Here is a 21,553-nt window from a genome sequence, read left to right as displayed (position 1 = left end):
AAGTGGGATGCACCTGGTTTGCTGGGATTTAGCACCTGCTAAAGGCTCGTTCATCCCAATGTTCTTTGCCTTTAGACATCCTTTCCGATTAAGAGCCGACTCTTCAACCACAGGTAAGAGTGACAGAAAAGATGCGGGTGAGAGGAGAGCTTGATAACCTGAATATTATTAATTTTTCCAGAGTTGAAGAAAGTTCCAAACAACATCCCTCCAGACATTGTTAAGCTTGACTTATCCTACAATAAAATCAAACTACTTCGACCCAAGGAGTTTGAAGACGTTCATGAGCTAAAAAAATTAAACCTCAGCAGTAATGGCCTTGAATTCATAGATCCTGGTAAGTTCCACAGAAGAGCCCTTTAAACGGGTGACGAGTATTCTCTGATTTTTCTACGGCAACATTTAAAGTAAATACAATTTAGTTTAAAAAAACTAAATTAATAAAAAGCTTGAATTTAAATTAAACATGATGCTTATATTAGAACTTATTTGGCACTCAGAGAAATATTTGCCAAAATGTTGCTTTATGAAGTATATAACTCTATATATTATTAAGCCACAGTTATTCAGTTGGTCCAGATAAAAGCGTTTTGTAGAATAGATTAAAAAAATAAGAACATACGGCTACTAGTCAATAATATGCTAAAGACATAATGATATTTAAAGGGAAATTCAGATTTGGCATTTTCCTTGCTATTCATTAAGTCCCAACTTGTTTAAAGTAAATTTGAAACAATCTGCTAAGCTAAGCATCAAGCTCATAAATTAAGATAAAATGTGCTCAAACCAGAGCCAGACATATTTTTTCTAATCCTAGATCAAGATCGATTCTCTTTTCCACCCTTTAAATCTCTTCTCCAATTGCTAAGCAAAGCCTCTGGCAAAAAAGAGCGTGGTGAGTTAACACGCTGGACTTGGCAGGAACTGGGAGCCCCTGCTAGACCGATCAGATTTGTAACATACGTGCGTGCCCTCGCGGTGCTACTTCAGTCGGAGACGTCCTGTCTGTAGAAATGATTATCAGTACTATTGACAATGCCGTGTCAATGTTGTAAACATTTTGAGGACAGTTGTTACTTCTACTTTTCTTAATGCTACTTTAATACGATTAATAAAACATTAGGGTTTTCACATTGTAGACATGAAAATTGAGAATGAATGTTCTGGAGCCACAAAGGCATATTTTAGTATTAGTAACATCTTTTAAAGATATTAAGAAATCATAGTTTAAAAACTTTCCCAAGAGAACAGCAGTACGCTACACTTATGCCATAGCCTGTACAGATGGTGTAAACTATCCGTTTGGATGGCGTATCGATAAATTGCGAGGTCAAAAGCAGTTTTCATTTCCCAGTGAGTAAGAATACTACAGAGACACTCTTCTCCCGAAAAAATGACAGAAGATAATACAGAGATGGATAACAGTACAAAATGGGGTTCTTTTACTTTTACTGATATTTTTCCGTCATCAGTTATGAAATTCCCATAATTGTGAGGACTCCTTTTTCACCCCTGCGACCTCCTGAAGGCCTTCTATTTACCCAGTGTGTTTTCCTTGCTGGCACACAACATGAACTCTATTATTGGCAGTGGAATTCTCTTTTGTCCTTTGTTCAGTTCAGGCCCACGAAAGTATGTCTACAGTAACAAGCACATATTAAGTACCTACCAAGTGCCCACCACTTACCGTGGCATGTCCTCTGGGACAAAAAGTATCTCAGCTCTTAAAGACGTCAAGACGACCTAAAGAGCTTTTAAAATAAAAGAGCTTCTAGCTCTCAGGGCCTTTGAGATGAAACACTCCCAGAGCAGACAGACTTTAACGACTTATGCTGGTAGGTATATACAGGCAATGAGATTCGCTACTTTTAAAAGGTGTGAGTAACAATCTCATAAAAAGCCAGACATTATTGCAGAAAAGGGACCAAAGACGTCCTATTAGGGATTCTGCCTCCTTTAAGAAACAAGCGAAAACTAGCTTTCCCAAGGGCCTGAATACATATGGCCTAAGTAACAACTACAGCGCGTTCAAAATAAAATCTAGCAAGGTTTACACATGGTTTCAATCTGAAGGGCTGACTTGTCTGAATTGTGAGATCATTGACTCACAGAATGTTAGCAAATAAAAAAAATATGCAGCGTCTTTAGAACTGTCATTACAAGGGCTGCCCTTTTGCTCCCACCCGCTCTTCCCCTGCCCTCCCCCAACCCACCCACCCCACCCCCAAGCCAATGCTTTGCACCAAAACACAAAGAATTCTTTTCAGGGGGAATTATGGGTTTCGTCTGAGAACAAATGATATGAAGATGGTTAATGGTATTGGTTATGAGAGCACATTTTCCAAATTCAAGATAAGGACACTGTATGCTCTGAGTATTTTAAAATAGTGATGAGAAAATGTTTGAGATAGAAATAAAATACAGGAAATCAGGATTGACCTAGAAATTCTACAGTATCTGGTCTGTCCATGTCAACTGAAACAGAGATAATCTACGTTCAGAGTTCCTCTACTCCTGGAGGGGAAAAGAAAAAAACAGAAAGTTGTCTTATTTTGTGTTATGTGTTTGATATTTGTTTTAATTATCCACCCTCCAGCAGAATTAAATACATACGGATTCCAAGTTGATAGCTACCATAGCTTGCCAAAATACAACCAGATGTTTTGAAAATGTTGATAAGATTTTTTTGGTTTGGGACTCTACAGGAATATAATTCCCTCTCTCTAAACTGGGAAAAGGCTGTTTTGTTGGCATTTTCAGAGTTTACTGATATCCCAGGGAGCTGTCAAATCGTCACTGGACATATTTTTCATTTTTTTAACGCATTTATGTCTTACATTTGAAATATTTTCCTAATTCATGCCTTTTGTGGGTGGCGTCTTTCCAGTGAGTATAAAAACTGCACATGAGCTTAAAATACATTCTTTAGAAAGCTAACTTAAAACTGATTTTTCAAATATAATACTGTATTCTAGTCAATCCAATCATCAGAAAAGCTTTGAGTAAAAACATATTTCAGAATTTCACATTTAGACACATATACTGTTAGGGAAATATAATTAAAACCAAAATCTTCTCCCAAACACAGAAATCCTCTCCACAAAAGTAGTAGAGAAAAAAACCCCAAAACTTTTGTTATTGAATAAGCATTAAACCAGAACGTAATGCCCAACACAGGCAATCTGCTAGGAGAATGCAAAGCAGAAAGAAATCTCACTCTTCTACATAGCCGAGCAGAGCAACCCAATACATACATGTTTTCAGGATATGTGATAAGTATTCCTTAAGTAACGACTTGAGAGCCCATTTGCCATTCATAGTTCATCCTAAATTTGCCTGGTAAGTGAGGTCACCATCTGTGTTAGCTAATTGGCTTTATCCAGAGGAAAACAAAATTCTTCTATCTTTATAACAAGAGAGAGTTTTTTTGCAACTGGAGCAAGGCTCCCACCCTCCCACAGAAATGGCGAGATAGGGGCGCTTTGTCCCTTGATGTTTACATTTCCAAGAGATGGCTCCCAGGTCTTTGAGAAAGACATTCCTGGCTCAAACAGCTGACAGAAGCCCTCCCTAGTCTTCTGAAGGAAATGCACACATTTCAAAGACAGGAGAGAGTTACAGTTACAAGTTTTCTAAAGTAAGTGCTCTGAGAAAAAGGAGACGAGGGAAATCTTTTCCTTTATTTCCAACAGGGAGAATCAAGTCTCTTTTTTCTATTTATATTTGTCCTTATAATACACCATACAGTGGCATTTAACCTAATTACTCATTGGCTTAATAAATCTGTTCTGTTTCTAGCTGCATTTCTGGGACTCACCCATTTAGAAGAGTTGGATCTATCAAACAACAGTCTGCAAAACTTTGACTATGGAGTCTTAGAAGACCTGTATTTTCTGAAACTCTTGTGGCTCAGAGACAACCCCTGGCGATGTGACTACCACATCCACTACCTCTACTACTGGCTACGGCACCACTACAACGTGCACTACAACGGCCTGGAATGCAAAATGCCTGAAGAATACAAAGGCTGGTTTGTGGGGAAGTACGTTCGGAGTTACTATGAAGAATGCCCCAAAGACAAGCTACCAGCATACCCTGAAATATTTGACCAGGATACGGAAGAAGAAGAATGGGAAAAAATACATAAGGATCACACGGCAAAGAAACAAAGTGTAAGAATCACTATCGTGGGCTAACTCGGAAATTGCTCTGGTTGCAACAAGTTTTGTATTGGCTATACCGGTGTCAGAAAACCGTATGTTTACATTTTGATTAACTGTGTTGCCTATTTATGCAGGGTTTTCCAGCTAAAGGAAGGAAGTTCCCTTAACTATTTTTATTAGTATTGTTGTGACAATTAGAGTAATCAAGGGAATACTTTCATCCTGCTTGCCTGCCTGTTTGCAGAATGGCTTTTGGTGACAATTCCACACTGGTAACCTGCAGGAGCTGGGTCCTAATGATGGCATTAGAATTTCATAATGTCCTGTATGTATGTTTTTACTGCTTTTTGAAATAAACAAAAAAATAACAAGTTTGTTTTGACGTGCCTTTTGATAGCTGCTTGTACATACCTAAACATGATCAAAGTGAAAAGATACAAACGCTTAGTAATAAAGTGTCATTCTCTCCCCCGCTGCACTCCCCTGCTTTTTTTCTTTTTTAAATGTCAGCTTATGCATTGAATAAATTTCCATTTCTGATTCCTGTGCATACCAAAATGAGGCCCCGGTAAATCCAAATTCTCAACTACTCTTTACTGATCCTTGCAAAAAAGTGTCAAGCTAGACCTGAAGTATTGTCACAAGCAATAAGTGGAGAACCTGAGAATTAGGTTGGAGGCTGGTCAGAAGATGGAACACTGAGAAACAGTTTTAGATGGTGTGAAGCATGAGCACTGAAGAGGTATAACTAGTGAACGTGGAAACGGTATTGGTTTTTGGGGGTTTTTCTTGAATATTTATATCAGTAATCATCAAAAGGTGCATAGGAAATTTAGATATAGAAGGCTTATAGATCTTTGGTCCTCTGTATTTTTTTTTTTTTAAAGATTTTATTTTTTCCTTTTTCTCCCCAAAGCCCCCCGGTACATAGTTGTATATTCTTCGTTGTGGGTCCTTCTAGTTGTGGTATGTGGGACGCTGCCTCAGCGTGGCTTGAGGAGCAGTGCCATGTCCGCGCCCAGGATTCGAACCAACAAAACGCGAACTTAACCACTCGGCCACGGGGCCAGCCCCTGGTCCTCTGTATTTTATAGAGGACGTTAAATCATGATTTAAAAGCATTTTTGCTATTGTTTTTGCTACTCTTTTTCTTACTGCAAATGAAGTACAGACATCTCTATTTTGTTTTTCTTTTTTTTTGGTGAGGAAGATTGGCCCTGAGCTAACATGTGTTGCCAGTCTTCCTCTTTTTGCTTGAGCAAGATTGTTGCTGAGCTAACATCTGTGCTAATCTTCCTCTCTCTTCTATGTGGGACACCACCACACCTGGGATCTGAATCTGCGAACCCTGAGCTGCCGGAGCAGAGTATGCAAACTTAAGCACTACGCCACCCAGCCGGCCCCAGCATTGGTTTTTGAGTAGAGTTCAGACTAGGAAACCATCTGTCGGCGGGGAAGGACCTGAGCCATTCCTGTTAAGTTAATATGTCAAGGAGCATAAAACAAAAGATGAAATTAGGATTCAGGGTCAGGATTTGGGATGAAACAGAAAGAAAAAAGAGGAAGTAATATCAGAGGCAACTGAGGGAGAGGGTGGTGCCCAAGAGAATCCCATGATTTGGTTTTGCAAGTTTCTTAGCTCACTTAGAGAAACAGATCACCAGAAAAAGAGGAAATACAGGGAAACTGACCTCAGTTTGCATTTCGATAGTCGGCTACACTATTACAAAGAAAAAGAAAATGAAACGAAATATGTACATATCCCTAGAAATACCACTTTTTCCTTTCTATACAGATTTCCTTTTCATGCTGAGTTGAATATATTTTCACTTTTTTTATCAAGGTATTCCTACAAAGTTTATCAACTGCTTTTATTTGATACTGCACAAATTCCCAAAGCATAGAAGATGATATCTGACAAATAATAATGAGCATTTCTTAAGCACCTACTAATAACAGGTGATTGCTTACATAATCACAAAAGTTTGGGAGACAATCAAGAGCTAAGGCAGGGTTGAATGACAAGGTTCATCTCCTAACGAGGCCTTCCTTTAAGACTGAGAGAGGTGTCGTTTCATCTAATGCATAGAAACCAACACAGACAGTCAATCAAAATGAAGAAAGGAATATGTTCCAAACAAAAGAACAAGAGAAAAACCTCAGGAAAAAACCTTAATGAAAGAGAGATAAGTAATTTACCCAATAAAGAGTTCAAAGTAATGGTCATAAAGAGGCTCACTGAACTGGGGAGAAGGGAGGATGAACATACAGTGAGAACTTTTACAAAGATATAGAAAATATAAGAAAGTAACAAGCAGAAGTCACAGAACACAAGGGCTGAATTGAAAAACACACTAGAGGGGTTTGAAGCAGACTAGATGAAGCAGGAGAAAATTTCAGTGAGCTCAAAGACAAGAGAGTGGAACTCACCCAATGAGAGCAGCACAAAGAAAAAAGAATGAAAAAAGTGAAGATAACTGAGAAACTTATGGGACAACATCAAGAGTACCAATATTTGCACTATTGGGGTCCCAGAAGAAGAAGAGAAAGAAAGAAGCAGAAAAGCTATTTGAAGAAATAGTGGCTGAAAACTGCCCTAACCTAGGGATCTGGGAAGCTCAAAGAATTCCAAAAAAGATGAGCTCAAAAAGACCCACGCCAAGAAATATTATAATTAAAATGTCAAAAACTAAACACAAGGAGAGAATCTTAAAAGCAGTAAGAGAAAAACAACTTGTTTATATACAAGGGAATCCCCATAAGACTTTCAGCAGATAATTTAGCAGAAACTTTGCTGGCCAGAAGGAAGTGGCACAATATACTAAAGTGCGAAAGAAAAAATCTTCCAACCAAGAGTACTTGACCCGGCAACGTTATTGTTCAGAATTGAAGGAGAGAGAAGGAGTTTTCCAGACAAGTGAAAGCTAAAGAAGTTCACCACTAAACCAGCCCTATGAGAAATGTTAAAGGGGTTTCTTTATACTGAAAAGAAAGGGCACTAATTAGTAACAAGAAAACATACAGAAGTAAAAATCTCACTGGAAAGGTAAATATATAGTAAAGGTAGCGGGTTAATCACTTATAAATCTAGTATGAGGCTTAAAAGACAAGAATGGTAAAAATAACTATAACTATAATAATTAGTTAAGGGATACATAAGATAAAAAGATGGGAATGTGACATCAAAATCATAAAACATAGTGGGGAGAATAAAACTCTAACACTTTAGAATGTGATGAAACTTAAATTGTTATCAACTCAAAATAGACTGTTATAGATATAAGTCCTTACATGTAAGCCTCATGGTAACCACAAAGCAAAATCCTATAGTAGATACACAAAACTCAAAGAGGACGGAATCTAAGCATACCACCAAAGAAAGTCATCAAACCACAAAGGAAGAGACCAAGAGAATAAGAGAGGAACTACAAAATAGCCAGAAAACGGTTATCAAAATGGTAATAAGTACATACCTATCAATAACTACTTTAAATGTAAATGGACTAAATGCTCCAATGAAAGGCACAGAGTGGCTGAATGGATTAAAAAAACAAGACCCATCTACATGCTGCTTACAAGAGACTCACTTCAGGTGTAAGGACACACACAGACTGAAAGTGAAGGGATGGAAAAAGATATTCCATGCAAATGGAAACCAAAAGAAAGCTGAGGTGGCTACACTTAGACAAAATAGACTTTATAACAAAGAGTGTAACAAGAAACAAAGAAGGGCATTACATAATGAGAAAGGGGTGAATCTAACAAGAGGACATAACATTTGTAAATATTTATGCACCCAACACAGGAGCACCTAAATATATAAAGCAAATATTACCAGACCTAAAGTGAGAAATAGACAACAATACAGTAACAATAGAGGACTTTAATACCCCACTTTCCATCAATGGATAAATCATCCAGACAGAAAATCAATAAGGAAGCACCAGCCTTAAGCAACATATTAGACCAGATGGACTTAATAGACATATACAGAATATTTCATCCAAAGGCAACAGAATACACATTTTTCTCAAGTGCACATGGAATATTCTCCAGGATAGATCATATGTTAGTCCACAAAACAAATCCTAATAAGTTTATGTGACTGAAATCATATCAAGCAGCTTTTTCTGACACAATGGTATGAAACTAGAAATAAATTACAAGGAAAAAAACTGGAAAATTCACAAATATGTAGCGATTAAACAACACACTACTGAACAAGCAATGGATCAAAAAAGAAATGAAAATATACCCTGAGACAAACAAAAATGGCAATACAACATACCAAAATTTATAGGATGCAGCAAAAGCAGTTCTAAAAGGGAAGTTCACAACTATAAATGCTTACCTCAAGAAACAAGAAAAATCTCAAATAAACAACCTAAATTTACACCTCAAGGAACTAGAAAAAGAAGAACAAACTAAGCCCAAAGTTAGTAGAAGGAAGGAAGTAACAAAGATCAGAGCAGAAATAAATGAAATAGAAACTAAAAAGACAATAGAAATGATCAATGAAGCTAAAACCTGGGTTTCTGAAAAGATAAACAAAATTGACAAGCCTTTAGCTAGACTCACCAAGAACAGAGAACCCAAATAAATAAAACCAGAAACGAAAGAGAAGACGTTACAACTGATACCACAGAGATACAAAGGATCATAAGAGACTACTATGTACAATTATACACCAACATATTAGATAATCCAGAAGAAAAGGATAAATTCCTAGAAACATACAACCTATCAAGACCGAATCGTGAGGAAATGGAAATTCTGAACAGACTGATTACTAGTCAGGAGATTGAATCAGTAATCAAAAACTTCCCAACAAAAGTTCGAGACAGTTTTATTGGTGAAGTCTACCAAACATTCAATGAAAAATTAATACCAGACTTCTCAAACACTTCCAAAAAATAGAAAAGCAGGGAACACTTCCAAATTTTTTTTACAAGGCCAAAATTACACTGATACCAAAACCAGATAAGGATGCCGCAAGAGAAGAAAATTACAGGCCAATATCCACAATGAACATAGATGCAAAAGTCCTCAACAAAATATTAGCAAACCAAATTCAACAATAAGTTAAAAGGATCCTACACCATGATTAAGTGGGATTCATCCCTGGGATGCAGAGACAGTTCAACATCCACAAATCAATCAGTGTGAAACACCACAATAACAAAATGAAGGCTAAAAATTGTATGCTCATCTCAATAGACGCGGAAAAAAACATTTGACAAAATTCAACATCCATTTATGATAAAAACTCTCAACAGAGTGAGTATAGAGGGAATATGCCTCAACATAATAATGGCCATACATAACAAGCCCACAGCTAGCATCATACTCAATGGTAGAAAGCTGAAAGCTTTTCCTCTAAGATCAGGAATAAGACAAGGATGCCCACTCTCGCCACTTTTATTCAACAGAGTATTGGAAGTCCTAGCCAGAGTAACTAGGCAAGAAAAAGAAATAAAAGGCATCCAAATTGGAAAGGATTAAATCAAACTCATACTATTTGGAGATGACATGATATTATATACAGAAAACCCAAAGGACTCCCACAAAAAACTGTTAGAACTAATAAATGAATTCAGTCAAGCTGCAGGGTACAAAATTAATACACAAAAATCTGTTGCATTTCCATACGCTAATAACAAACTATCAGAAAGAGAAATTAAGGGAAAAAATTCCATTTACAATTGCATCAAAAAGAATAAAACACCCAGGAAAAAATTTAAACAAAGAGGTGAAAGACTTGTACACTGAAAACAAGAAGACATTAATGAAAGAAATTGAAGATACAAATAAACGCAAAGATATCCAGTGCTCATAGAATGGAATAATTAATATTGTCAAAATGTCCATAATACCCAAAGCAATCTACAGTTTCAATGCAATCCCTATCAAAATTTCAACAGCATTTTTCATAGAAATAGAACAGACAATCCTAAAATTCGTATGGAACCACAAAAGACCTCAAACGGCCAACGCAATCTTGAGAAAGAAGAACAAAGCTGGAGGCATCACACTCCCTGATTTCAAACTATATTACAAAGTCATAGTAGTCAAAACAGTATAGGATTGGCATAAAAATAGAAACATAGATCAATGGAACAGAACAGAAAGCCCAGAAATAAACCCAAGCATATAGTCAGCCTTCCGTATTTGCAGGTTTCACATCTGTGGTTGGCTGCATCCGCAGGGGCAAAACCCATGGATACAGAGGACTAACTGTACGCCTTGTACTATACCATTTTATATAAAAGATGAGCATCTATGAATTTTGATATGCACAGGCGTTCCTGAAACCAATTCCTGACGGATAATGAGGAACAATTGTGTATGGCCAATTAATTTACAAGAAAAGAATCAAGGATATACAATGGGGAAAGGACAGTCTCTTCAATAGTGTCCAGTAGACTGGATAGCCTTATGCAAAAGAATGAAACTGAACCACTATCTTACAGCATACACAGAAATGAACTCAAAATGGATTAAAGACTTGAACATAGGATCTGAAATCAAAACTCTGGGAGAAAATATAGGTGGTAAGCTCCTTGACATAGGTCTTGGGGATGATTTTTTGAATCTGACGCTAAAAACAAAAGCAACAAAAGCAAAAATGAACATGTGGGACGACATCAAACTGAAAAGCTTTTGCACAGCAAAGGGTCTGTGGACAAAATGAAAAGGTAACCTGCTGAATGGGAGAAACTATTTGCAAATCACATACCTGATAAGGAGTTAATATCCAAAATATATAAAAAGCACACACAATTCAATAGCAAAAACACAAACAATTCAATTAAAAAGTGGGCAAAGGATCTGAATAGACATTTTTCTAAAGAAGACATACAGGTGGCCAACAGGTACATGAAAAGGTGTTCAATGTCACTAATCATCAGGGAAATGCAAATCAAAAACCACCATGACATGTCACCTCATACTTGTTAGAATGGCTATTAGCAAAAAGACAACCAATAACAAGCGTTAGTGAAAGTGTGGAACCCTTGTGCTCTGTTGGTGGGATGTAAACTGGAGCAGTCACCATGGAAAACAGTATGGAGGTTCCTCAAAAATTAAAAATAGAACTACCATATGATCCAGCAATTCCACTTCTAGGTACACGTCTGAAGAAAATGAAAACACTAACTCAAAAAAATATATGCACCCCCATGTTGATTGCAGCATTGTTTACAATAGCCAAGATGTGGAAATAAGCATCCATCGATAGATGAATGGATAAATAAAATGTTGTGTGTATATATATATATATATATATATATATATATATATGTGTGTGTGCAATGAAATAGTGTTCAGCCATAAGAAAGAATGAAGTCTTGCCATTTGTGACAACATGGGTGGACCTCACCAGCATTATGCTAAGTAAAATAAGTCAGACAGAGAAAGACAAATACTGTATGATCTCACTTATATGTGGAATCTTAAAAAAACCCAAAAAACGAAAAAAAACCCAAGCTCATAGAATAGATTGGTGGTTGCCAGAGGCAAGGGTTGCGGGTGTGAGAAATGGGTGTCAAAAGGTACAAACTTCCAGTTTAAAATAAATCCTGGGGCCGGCCCGGTGGCACAGTAGTTAACTGCACACGTTTCACTTCGGTGGCCCGGGGTTCGCCGGTTTGGATCCTGGGTGCAGACATGGCACCGCTTGGCAAGCCATGCTGTGGTAGGCATCCCACATATAAAGTAGAGGAAGATGGGCACGGATGTTAGCTCAGGGCCAGTCTTCCTCAGCGAAAAGAGGAGGATTGGCAGCAGATGTTAGCTCAGGGCTAATCTTCCTCAAAACAAAAAAAAAAAAGAAAGAAAAGAAAAGAAAAGAAAAGAAATAAGTAAATAAATAAGTCCTGGGGGTGTAAGGTACAGCAATGTGACTATAGTTAATAATAGCATATTGCATATTTGAATGTTGCTAAGAGAGTAGATCTTAAAATTTCTCCTCACAAGAAAACAAATTCTTGTAATTATATATGGCGTCAGTTGTTAACTAGACTTCTTGTGGTGACCATTTCACAATATACACAAACTTGAATCATTATGTTGTAAGTATGTTGAAAGTAATATAATGTTATATGTCAATTTCACTTCAATAAAAAATTTTTTAAAAAACAAAAAATAATCTGTATTAATATGTATAGGAAACCAAGAGAATGGGAAGCCAGAAGTATTGACGGAGCTGACGGTTCAGGAAATGACTCTGTCTTGTGAAGTTCTGACCGCTCTGCCCATTCGACCAGTGGTTTGGGCGAGGCGTAGAGACTTGGAGATGCTGGTTCTCAACACGAATCCTCACATTATTCAATATGAGGTATTATTCAATATGAGCCAGCTGTCAAATTTGAAGTGCTACCATATAGATGTAATAAATTCATTTGTTCATGAACACTAAGAGTCGAATAAGACAGACAGAAGGCCTGAAACAGCCAAGATTTGATGGTGGAGAAAGCTTGGGTGGGGCCTCAGTAGGAGATGGAAGGACACAATGAGGACATGAGGGTTCTGGAAAGAAATTAGGAGATTAAATCTGATTCAGAGAAAGGGTCCAAGTTACTCTCTGGTTTAATTTTTGGAGGCTGGTTGGGGATTTTATTGGTTGATTTTTACATTCAGTATCATCTCCTGGGATCTACTGGAAATAAAGCTCTGGAACACATTACAAAAGAAATTGGTCCAGACCATCCAAACATAAATCAGTTGGAGTTGCTGATATCTCCCAGGGCCACAACTGAAGTACATTTTTGAAAGCTTAAGATTTTCCCCTTCTCTGTATCAAAGTTTATACTTTCTCAGGGAAGCATAGTTGATCAATGATGCAACAAACAATGAGGTTTTCCTCTTCTGCCAATTTCTTACTTGATAGTTTAATAACTTGCCCTTGAACCTTCCTTCTTTTCAAGAGATGGTGAAGTTCAAGAGATTTAAAACAGGAGTATATGTTACGGTAGTCAAAAATATGACAATCCTGAGTGCTACATATTTGAACATATACGTATTGGGTAAACACTCTTTTTTATTTATTTTAACCTTCCTGCTGGTCCTCAGATTCTCTGGTTTTCTGAAGCAAATAAGATTTACTGCAAGCTGAGGCCCCCTGAGTCCTAAGCCTGAGTCAGCTCTGACCTGACGCCTGGTTATTTGGGAAAGATATTTAACATTAAACAGTTCAAATTTTTCATTTACTAACCATTCCCTCTCCTGGAGCTTACGCCCTGGATCAGTTAATGTCTGTTAATAAGTGTCCTGCTCTGGCAAATAGAAGCAAGTCAGTGATGAGAAGCCACTTGCCTGAATTCGGTGAGACCTGGAGGCTCCTTTCTGCAGAGGTGGGGTGTTGGTGAGCGGAGGGGCAGATGTAACATATGACTAACAAATCAGTGTCGATGCCAGAATGAGCAATAATAACTCATGTGGTAGCGGGCAAACTGGCAAATGACTTCATAAATTCTGCTCAAAAAAATTTCAATATTGTATCCTATGGATCCTAGAAACATAAACATGGAACCCCAGGGGGATTCGCAAGTCAAAGCTGCTTCTGAACTGCTCTCCTCTTGCCAGTCGTTGAGTGGGTGGGGAAAACTGCAAATAGTCAAGCGGGGCTTCCCATCCCCAATGTGGAAATTCCCCAATAAGGAAATTCTGACATGGACTACAACATGGGTGAAGCTCGACATCATGCTGAGTGAAATGAGCCAGTCACACAAGGGCTAATACTCTATGATTCCACTTCCTTGAGGTGCCCAGAAAAGTAAAATTCATAGAGACAGAAAATAGAATGGTGGGTGTCAGGGGCTGGAGGGAGGGGACATAGGGAACCAGTGTTTCATTCTTCAGAGTTTCGGTTTTGCAAGATGAAAAAGTTCTGGAGATGGTGATGATGACGGTTGTACGGCAGTGTAAATGTACATTCACAAATGGTTAAAATGGTAATTTTTTATGTTACGTGCATTTTACTACAATATAAAAAGAACTTAGAAGTCGGTTGTTAGAAATGATCAACAAAACTGAGATATCTTTAGCTAGACTGATCATGAAAAACAAGTGGGAAGACTAAAATTTCTAAATATCAGAAATGAAGGTGCATACATTACTGCTTGCTTTACAGGAATAAAAAGGATTATAAGAGACTACTATGAATAATTTTACCCCAACAAATTAGATGACCTACATGGAGCTGACTCCTAGAAACACACAAAGTACCAAACCTGACTCAAGAAGAAACAGAAAACCTGAAGAGATCTACAACAACTACAGATATTAAACTACCAATCAAAAAACCTCCAACAGAGAGAAGCCTAGGACCAGACCACTTCGCCAGCAAATTCTACCAAATATTTAAAGAGTACTTAACACCAATCCTTCTCGAACTTTTCCAAAAAATAGCAGGATAAAACACCTCCTAACTTGTTCTCTGAAGCTAGTATTACCCTGGTAACAGTGCCAGACACAGACATCACAAGAAAGGAAAATTACAGACCAATATTTTTTTTTAAATATAAATGCTCCTCAACAAAATATAAGCAAACAGAATATAGCAGCATATTAAAAGGATTATATACCAAGAACAAGGGAGATTGATTTCAGGAATGCAAGGGCAGTTCAACAGACAAAAATCAATCAATGTAATACACTATATTAATAAAATGAAGGAAAAAACTCAGTTGCACAGCAAAAGAAACCATCAACAAAGTGAAAAGACAATTCACGGAATGGGAAAAAAATTTGCAAAACACATATCTGATAAGAGGTTAATATCCAAAACATACAAAGAACTCATACAACTCAATAGCAAAGAACCAAATAACCCAATTTAAAAATAGGCAAAGACCCTAAATAGACATTTCTCCAAAGAAGGTATAGGAAAGGCCAACAGGTACATGAGAAGATGCTCAACATCACTAGTCATTAGGGAAAGGTAAATTAAAACCACAATGAGATATCACCTCACACCTGTTAGAACGGCTGTCATCAAAAAGACAAACGTGCAAATGCTGGTGTGGATGTGGAGAAAAGGGAACCTTTGTGCACTGTTGGGATTGCAAATTGGTGCAGCTACTGTGGAAAATAGTATGGAGGATCCTCAAAAAATTAAAAATAGAACTGCTACATGATCCAGCAATTCCACTCTGGGAATATATCTAAAGGTAACAACAATACTAATTCAAAAAGATATCTGCACCTGCATGTTTAAAGCAACATTATTTGCAACAGCCAAGACATGGAAACAACCTAAGTGTGCATCAGTGGATGAATGGATAAAGAAGTTGTGGTATACAGACAACGGAATATTATTCAGCCATAAAAAATGAAATCATGCCATTTGTGACAACATGGATAGACCTTGAAGGCATTATGCTAAGTTAAATAGAGAAAGACAGATACTATATGATCTCTCACTTATATGTGGAATCAAAAGAAAAAAAATCAAATTCATAATAAAAGAGATGAGACCAGAGGCAGCAGGTGGGCAGAGGGGGAATTGGAGGAAGGTGGTCAAAAGGTACAAACTTCCAGTTGGAAGATGTACAATGGATGCAATTATAACATGCAACATGACGACCATAGCTAACGCAGCGGGATGACACACAATAGCCCCTCCTTATCTGCGGTTTTCCTTTTGAGGTTTCACTTACCCGTGATCAACCACAGTCTGAAAATAACGCTACTGAGTCATTCACCTCCCTGCATCTCATCTCATAGGCACCGTATCATCTCACATCCTCACAGGAAGAGGGGTGAGTATAGAACAATCAGATATTTTGAGAGAGAGAGACCACATTCACATAACTTTTATTACAGTATTTTTTATAATTGTTCTATTTTATTATTAGCTATTGTTTTAATCTCTTTCTGTGCCTAATTTATAAATAAACTTTACCATAGGTATGTATGTATAGGAAAAAAATGTAGTATATATAGGGATTGGTACTATCTTCAGTTTCAGGCATCCACTGGGGGTCTTGGAAGGTATCCCCCAGGGATAACGGGGACTACTTTATAGGAAAGTTGTTGAGAGAGTAAATCCTAAGAGTTCTCATCACCAGGAGAGACTTTTTTTTCCTTTCTTCTTTCTTTTCTTTTCACTGTATCTATATGAGAAGATGGATACGAGCTTCTGTGGTAACCATTTCACAATACATGTAAATCTGACCAACACGCTGTACACCTTAAACTTGTACGGTGATGTATGTCAATTACTTCTCAATAAAATTAGGGAAAAAAATGAGTGATATGGAACATTCCAGAGGAAAAGACTCAAGTGATGCATAAAAACTTTTTGACAAAATTCAACACCCTTTTATGATTAAAAACATTCAACAAACTAGGAATAAAAGGAAACTTCATCAACCCAATGAAGGGCATTTATGAAAAGCCTACAATTAACATCTTAGCTAATGGTGAAAGACTGGAAACTCTCCCTCCAAGATCAGAAGATAAGGGCGCCCACTCTCACCACTTCTGTTCAACATTGTATTAGAAGTTCCATCCTGAGCAATTTGGTAAGAAAGAGCTATAAAAGGGAGAATTGATATGAGTGTATTTTGGGGGGTGACGAAAATGTTTCAGAATTAGATAGTGGCGATGGTTATACAACATTGTATATATACTAAAAACCACTGAGTTGTACTCTTCAAATGGTTAAAAATTGTAAATTTTATGTTATGTGAATTTTATCTCAATTGATAAATAAATAAAAGCTTCCAGAGATACAAGCCCTGCTATTCCTCAGAAACTCATTCCACCATTCAACCACCATCGCTATCATGTGAATCTCAGGTCAAACCAAAATCTCGAATGTTGCATCTTTTTTTTTTTTTTGGCTGGGAAAGATTAGCTCTGCGCTAATATTTGTTGCCAATCTTCCTCTTTTTTTTTCCTCCCCAAAGCCCCAGTACATAGTTGTAGATTCTAGTTGTAAGTCCTTCCAGTTCTTCCACGTGAGCTGCTGCCGCAGCGTGGCTACTGACAGACCAAGGGTGTGGTTTCACGCCCAGGAACCAAACCTGGGCCGCTGAAGTGGAGCGTGCTGAACTTTAACCACTCGGCCATGGGTTGGCTCTGAGTCCATTTTCTTTCTTCAGAAAACACAGACTTATCTAATAGTATATTTTCTATGTTTATTTCATATATATGTGTGTAAATATGTATATCTGTGTACACATACGCATATAGAGAGAAAGAGGGAGAGATGGAGAGTTTTGATGGCTAACACATTAAAGTTTATAATTATTTTCTTAACTAAAATAGTAATAAATGGGTTCAAGATGGCAGACTGAGCACATATTTCAGTTTTCCTCTCCTGTTCAAATTCCAAGAAATAATTTTTTTTTTCAAAAATCTATAATACCCCTGGAAAACAAAGCAAGAATGATCTCGGCGGATCCGAAATTAATAGTTCCTAAAAACCCAAAGGCAGACAGCCCGGACCGGATGAGGAACACGCAGAAGACGGCTGCTCTGAAGGTGGGAACAGCATTAGCTCCCTATATGGAGCGTATCCCGGAAATTAAAAGACGTGATCATATTAAAACTATTCTCGTTACAAATGTGAAAAAAGAGTCAAGAACAAGACAAGGTGGCTGCGTATCTCTGCTACCGAAAAAAGAAATAAAAGATATAAGAATAGGAACGAATGGAAACAAACCGTTAATATTTTGAGACGACACGATAGTCTACCCAGAAAACGCAAGAGAATCAACTGACAAACTATTAAAACCAAGAAGAGAGTTTAGGATGCAATCACATACAATAACATCACACAAAAAACTATTGCTTTCTTCAGCACAGCAATAACGGATCAGAATTAATCCATTTTGTCTATTTTCTTTCTTTTTTTCAGGAAAAAAAATTACAGATATAGTTGAAACTCCTTACGAAGCTCTTCATTCCTTGAGACCTTCTTTCATCCAACTCCCTCCACCTCAGAGGTAACCACTATCTTGCTTTTGGAGTTTTTCATTTCCACTCATGCTTTTTACATTTCAGCATGTGCATGTGTGTCCTTAAACATATATTATTGAAATTATTTCAAAATGTAAAGTATATATAGTATTATTTTGAACATTGTAAAATTGTATACAAACGGTATTAGATTATATATATCATTCTGCCCATCATCCCCCATTAACATCTTCAGATTCATGCATGTTGATATTTACATATGTTTATGGCACTCTTTCTCACTATCTAAAATCAGTATGGATGTATACTTTTTGAAATATATTTTTTCTCTCATTTCCAGAAATATATATGAAAACCAAGAAATGCCCTCAAAGGACGTATAGGTTAATGCAATGGACCGAGTGTGTGTCCCCCCAAAATTCATATGTTGAAATCCTAAGCCCCAATGTGATGGTATTAGAGATGGGGCCTTCAAGACATAACTAGGATGGAGCTCTCATGAATAGGATTAGTGCCCTCCTACAAGAGCCCTCAGAGACCTCTTTCTCCCCATCTCTGCCTTGTGAGGATACAATGAGTAGACAGCAGTCTGCAACCTGGAAGAGGGTTCTCACCAGAACCCAGCCACGCTGGCACCCTGATCTTGGACTGCCAGCCTCTAGAACGGTGAGACATAAGTTTCTGTTGTTTATAAGGCACCCAGGCTATGGAACTTTGTTACAGCAGCCCGAACTGACTAGGACAGTTAAAGGCAAATGTCACAAAGGACAAAGGAGCTTGGAAAAAACTGGAAATAACCTCAGTGTCCATCAATAGGAAGAAAGCTAAATAAATTATGGTACATCCATAGCATAGAAAATGATTTTAAGCATTTAAAAATAATTTAGTAGTTCTATATGTACCGCCTTGGAAAGATTTCCAGGACATAAAGAAAACAGAAAACAATATGATCCCTTTTGTGTTAAAAATTAAAATTGTGTATTTTTAATCACATATATGTAAAAGTGTTTTAGAAAAACAGAAAAGTGATAACATTGAGTGCCTTTAAGTGAATGGTTTTGAGGGAGATAAAGGCAGATTTTTGCTTTATTGTCCATTGTTAGAATTTTTAAAATAAGAATATGTTCTTTTTTTTTCTTTTTTCTTTTTTTTTTTTTGAGGAAGATTAGCCCTGAGCTAACTACTGCCAGTCCTCCTCTTTTTGCTGAGGAAGCCTGGCCCTGAGCTAACATCCGTGCCCATCTTCCTCTACTTTATACGTGGGATGCCTACCACAGCATGGCGTGCCAAGCAGCGCTATGTCCGCACCCAAGATCCGAACCAGCGAACCCCGGGCCGCTGAGAAGCGGAACATGCGAACTTAACCGCTGCGCCACTGGGCCAGCCCCCAAGAATATGTTCTTATGTTGTATTTTTTTGGGTAGATAAATTGATGATGCATAGATAGACAAATGCTAGACCAAAAAAAGTGGTCAATAAGAATGAACAAAGGACCAACTCCCCGGGTATCCAATCCAGTAAGAGCTGACTATACCATAAGCTTTTTAAATGGCTTTAACTGGCATTCTTATGGCCTAAGACCGTAACTGATGTTTCCGTTTTATTTATATGTTTCTTTGTATTTGTTTAATTAAAATACAGGAAAGCAAGACAAACCATCATAATGCACATACTTACTGACAGATCTCAAAGTTTTCTGTCGGAGAGCACATCCTCGAAAATTCAAGCGCAGCACATTCAGACGCCACCTTTGCAGAGTAGACACTATATATTTATCTGTGGCCATGTGCTTTACTGAGGAAAAATCAATCTACAAAGGATAAACAGAAGGCATTAAGAAATACCTTTTGCATGTAAATATTTTTAAAGCACAGAGAACTAAAGTTTCTCCACCGCATCGCTCATTTTTGTTTGTTTTCATGGCCATTCCAAGATTTAATTACAAACAGATTGGTTTTTTTCATGGTCATTCCCAGGCTTAATTATCAAATGTCCAGTTCCGATCAATAGCTGAGAGGGGAGGGACCTCACATCCACCCCCCAACAGAGTCAATTGTCTTGGAGTGGCCTGAACGTCCCCCATCATCCCAGGTGAGCCACGAGGCTGCCGCCCGCCACCTCAGTGTCAATGAACCCACCCCGGGTTCATTATTAATGTGTGCCTGCTGCCTTTTTCATGAGCACAGACTATATGTTGAGTCCTTGACTATGGGAAAGACAGTTTAGAGTGTGTGGTTTATAATGGCCTTTTCACTACTCATAATTTGGAGGAGGTAGTTCTAGAGATAAGGAAAGATGCTGATTGTATGTAAAGTTGAAGAGCGCGGAGGTTTATATGAGCTCTGAGAGGCGAGGGCTGGTTGATACAATAATATTGATATCATATATCATAGTACTATCGAGGTCTTTCGGCTAAAAGGTTAAGTTTATAAACATCCAATTTCTCATTGTCTTCAGAACAAAGCTATTCTTTGTGCAAAAATGTTTGTTAAGGTTGTGCCACATTTGAGCACTCACAAATACAGGCCAAAACAATTGGAGATGATGAAGAGCAACATCGAACTGTGGAAAGAGAAACTTGCTGAACATAAAGAAACTTAACTTGCTATCCTGGCTTTCTTCTTCGCCACCATGTGCTTGTATTTTCTCCATCTTTACCTAATGAGGTTTCTGGGCAGAATGCTGGCTTTTTCTGCCAGCCTTCTGCAGGATTTGCCCTGATCTTAATATTGTGCATATTCTTTCTCATCAGACCATTTGGATTCACCTTTTTCTCCTTTACAGGTTTTCCAAAGGAAAAAGTAATATCCCCAGTCGGAGTTAGCTAGGACAGGAGCACATTTTCTTCTTGCCATTGCTGCACCAAGTGAGAGCACAGTACAGCCAAGAACAGAATGGTGCTCTGACAGGATGTAAGATGTTCAGTTGACTTATGGAGCTAGATCCCCTGGTCCCTGTCAACTCCTCTTAGTTTCTCTGTCTGAGTTTTAGAGTTTCTACAGAATGGCCCCTGCCATCTATTCATAGGTCAGTCCGAGCACGTGGTATCATTGGGCCTCCAATCATTAGCAATTAAGAAGTGGCGAAGTCAGCTATTGACTGCACTTTAGGCGATAGAGAAAATGTTGCCACTGCAACATTGGTTAATGATATAAATGATCACAGTTAAGATTAAAGTAACATCCAAGAAACAGAAAAAAGAAGTCATTGGGGATAATACATGCTTATCTTTTGCTGTTGGCTGAGACCTCTCCCCGGTGTCTCTTTGCAATGAAAAACACAGGCATGTTCTAGGTTACAAGAATAGCACAAAAATAGTTCAATGACAATAGTTGAATAGTATAGGAGCTCAGTGGTACAGAGGTGCCAGCCTAGAAGTCCATAGCAGAAAATGCCTGAGAGTATATGTGTCTATATGCATGCAAACACACAAAGACCATCAAACAAGCTTTGTTTATATGTCG

General features: G+C 37.8%; 2 protein-coding genes across 2 annotated transcripts in view; one reads left to right on the top strand and one right to left on the bottom strand.

Moving 5' to 3' along the window:
• The window catches only part of LRRC17 (leucine rich repeat containing 17), a 29,059-nt gene extending 24,455 nt beyond the window's left edge, over nucleotides 1-4,604 (top strand). Inside the window, exons 3-4 of the mRNA XM_014850488.3 lie at nucleotides 182-337; nucleotides 3,799-4,604. Coding sequence (XP_014705974.1) covers nucleotides 182-337; nucleotides 3,799-4,196 — 554 coding nt within the window. The 3' untranslated portion in view covers nucleotides 4,197-4,604. The remainder of the gene's footprint in view (nucleotides 1-181; nucleotides 338-3,798) is intronic.
• Nucleotides 1-21,553, bottom strand: part of FBXL13 (F-box and leucine rich repeat protein 13) — a 208,222-nt gene that overhangs the window by 104,852 nt on the left and 81,817 nt on the right. Inside the window, exon 9 of the mRNA XM_014850486.3 lies at nucleotides 19,767-19,899. Coding sequence (XP_014705972.1) covers nucleotides 19,767-19,899 — 133 coding nt within the window. The remainder of the gene's footprint in view (nucleotides 1-19,766; nucleotides 19,900-21,553) is intronic.

The sequence above is a fragment of the Equus asinus genome, chromosome 1 (genome assembly GCF_041296235.1).
Source record: "Equus asinus isolate D_3611 breed Donkey chromosome 1, EquAss-T2T_v2, whole genome shotgun sequence".
Taxonomy (NCBI): Eukaryota; Metazoa; Chordata; class Mammalia; order Perissodactyla; family Equidae; genus Equus; species Equus asinus.
This window is presented reverse-complemented; position numbering and strand designations above follow the sequence as displayed.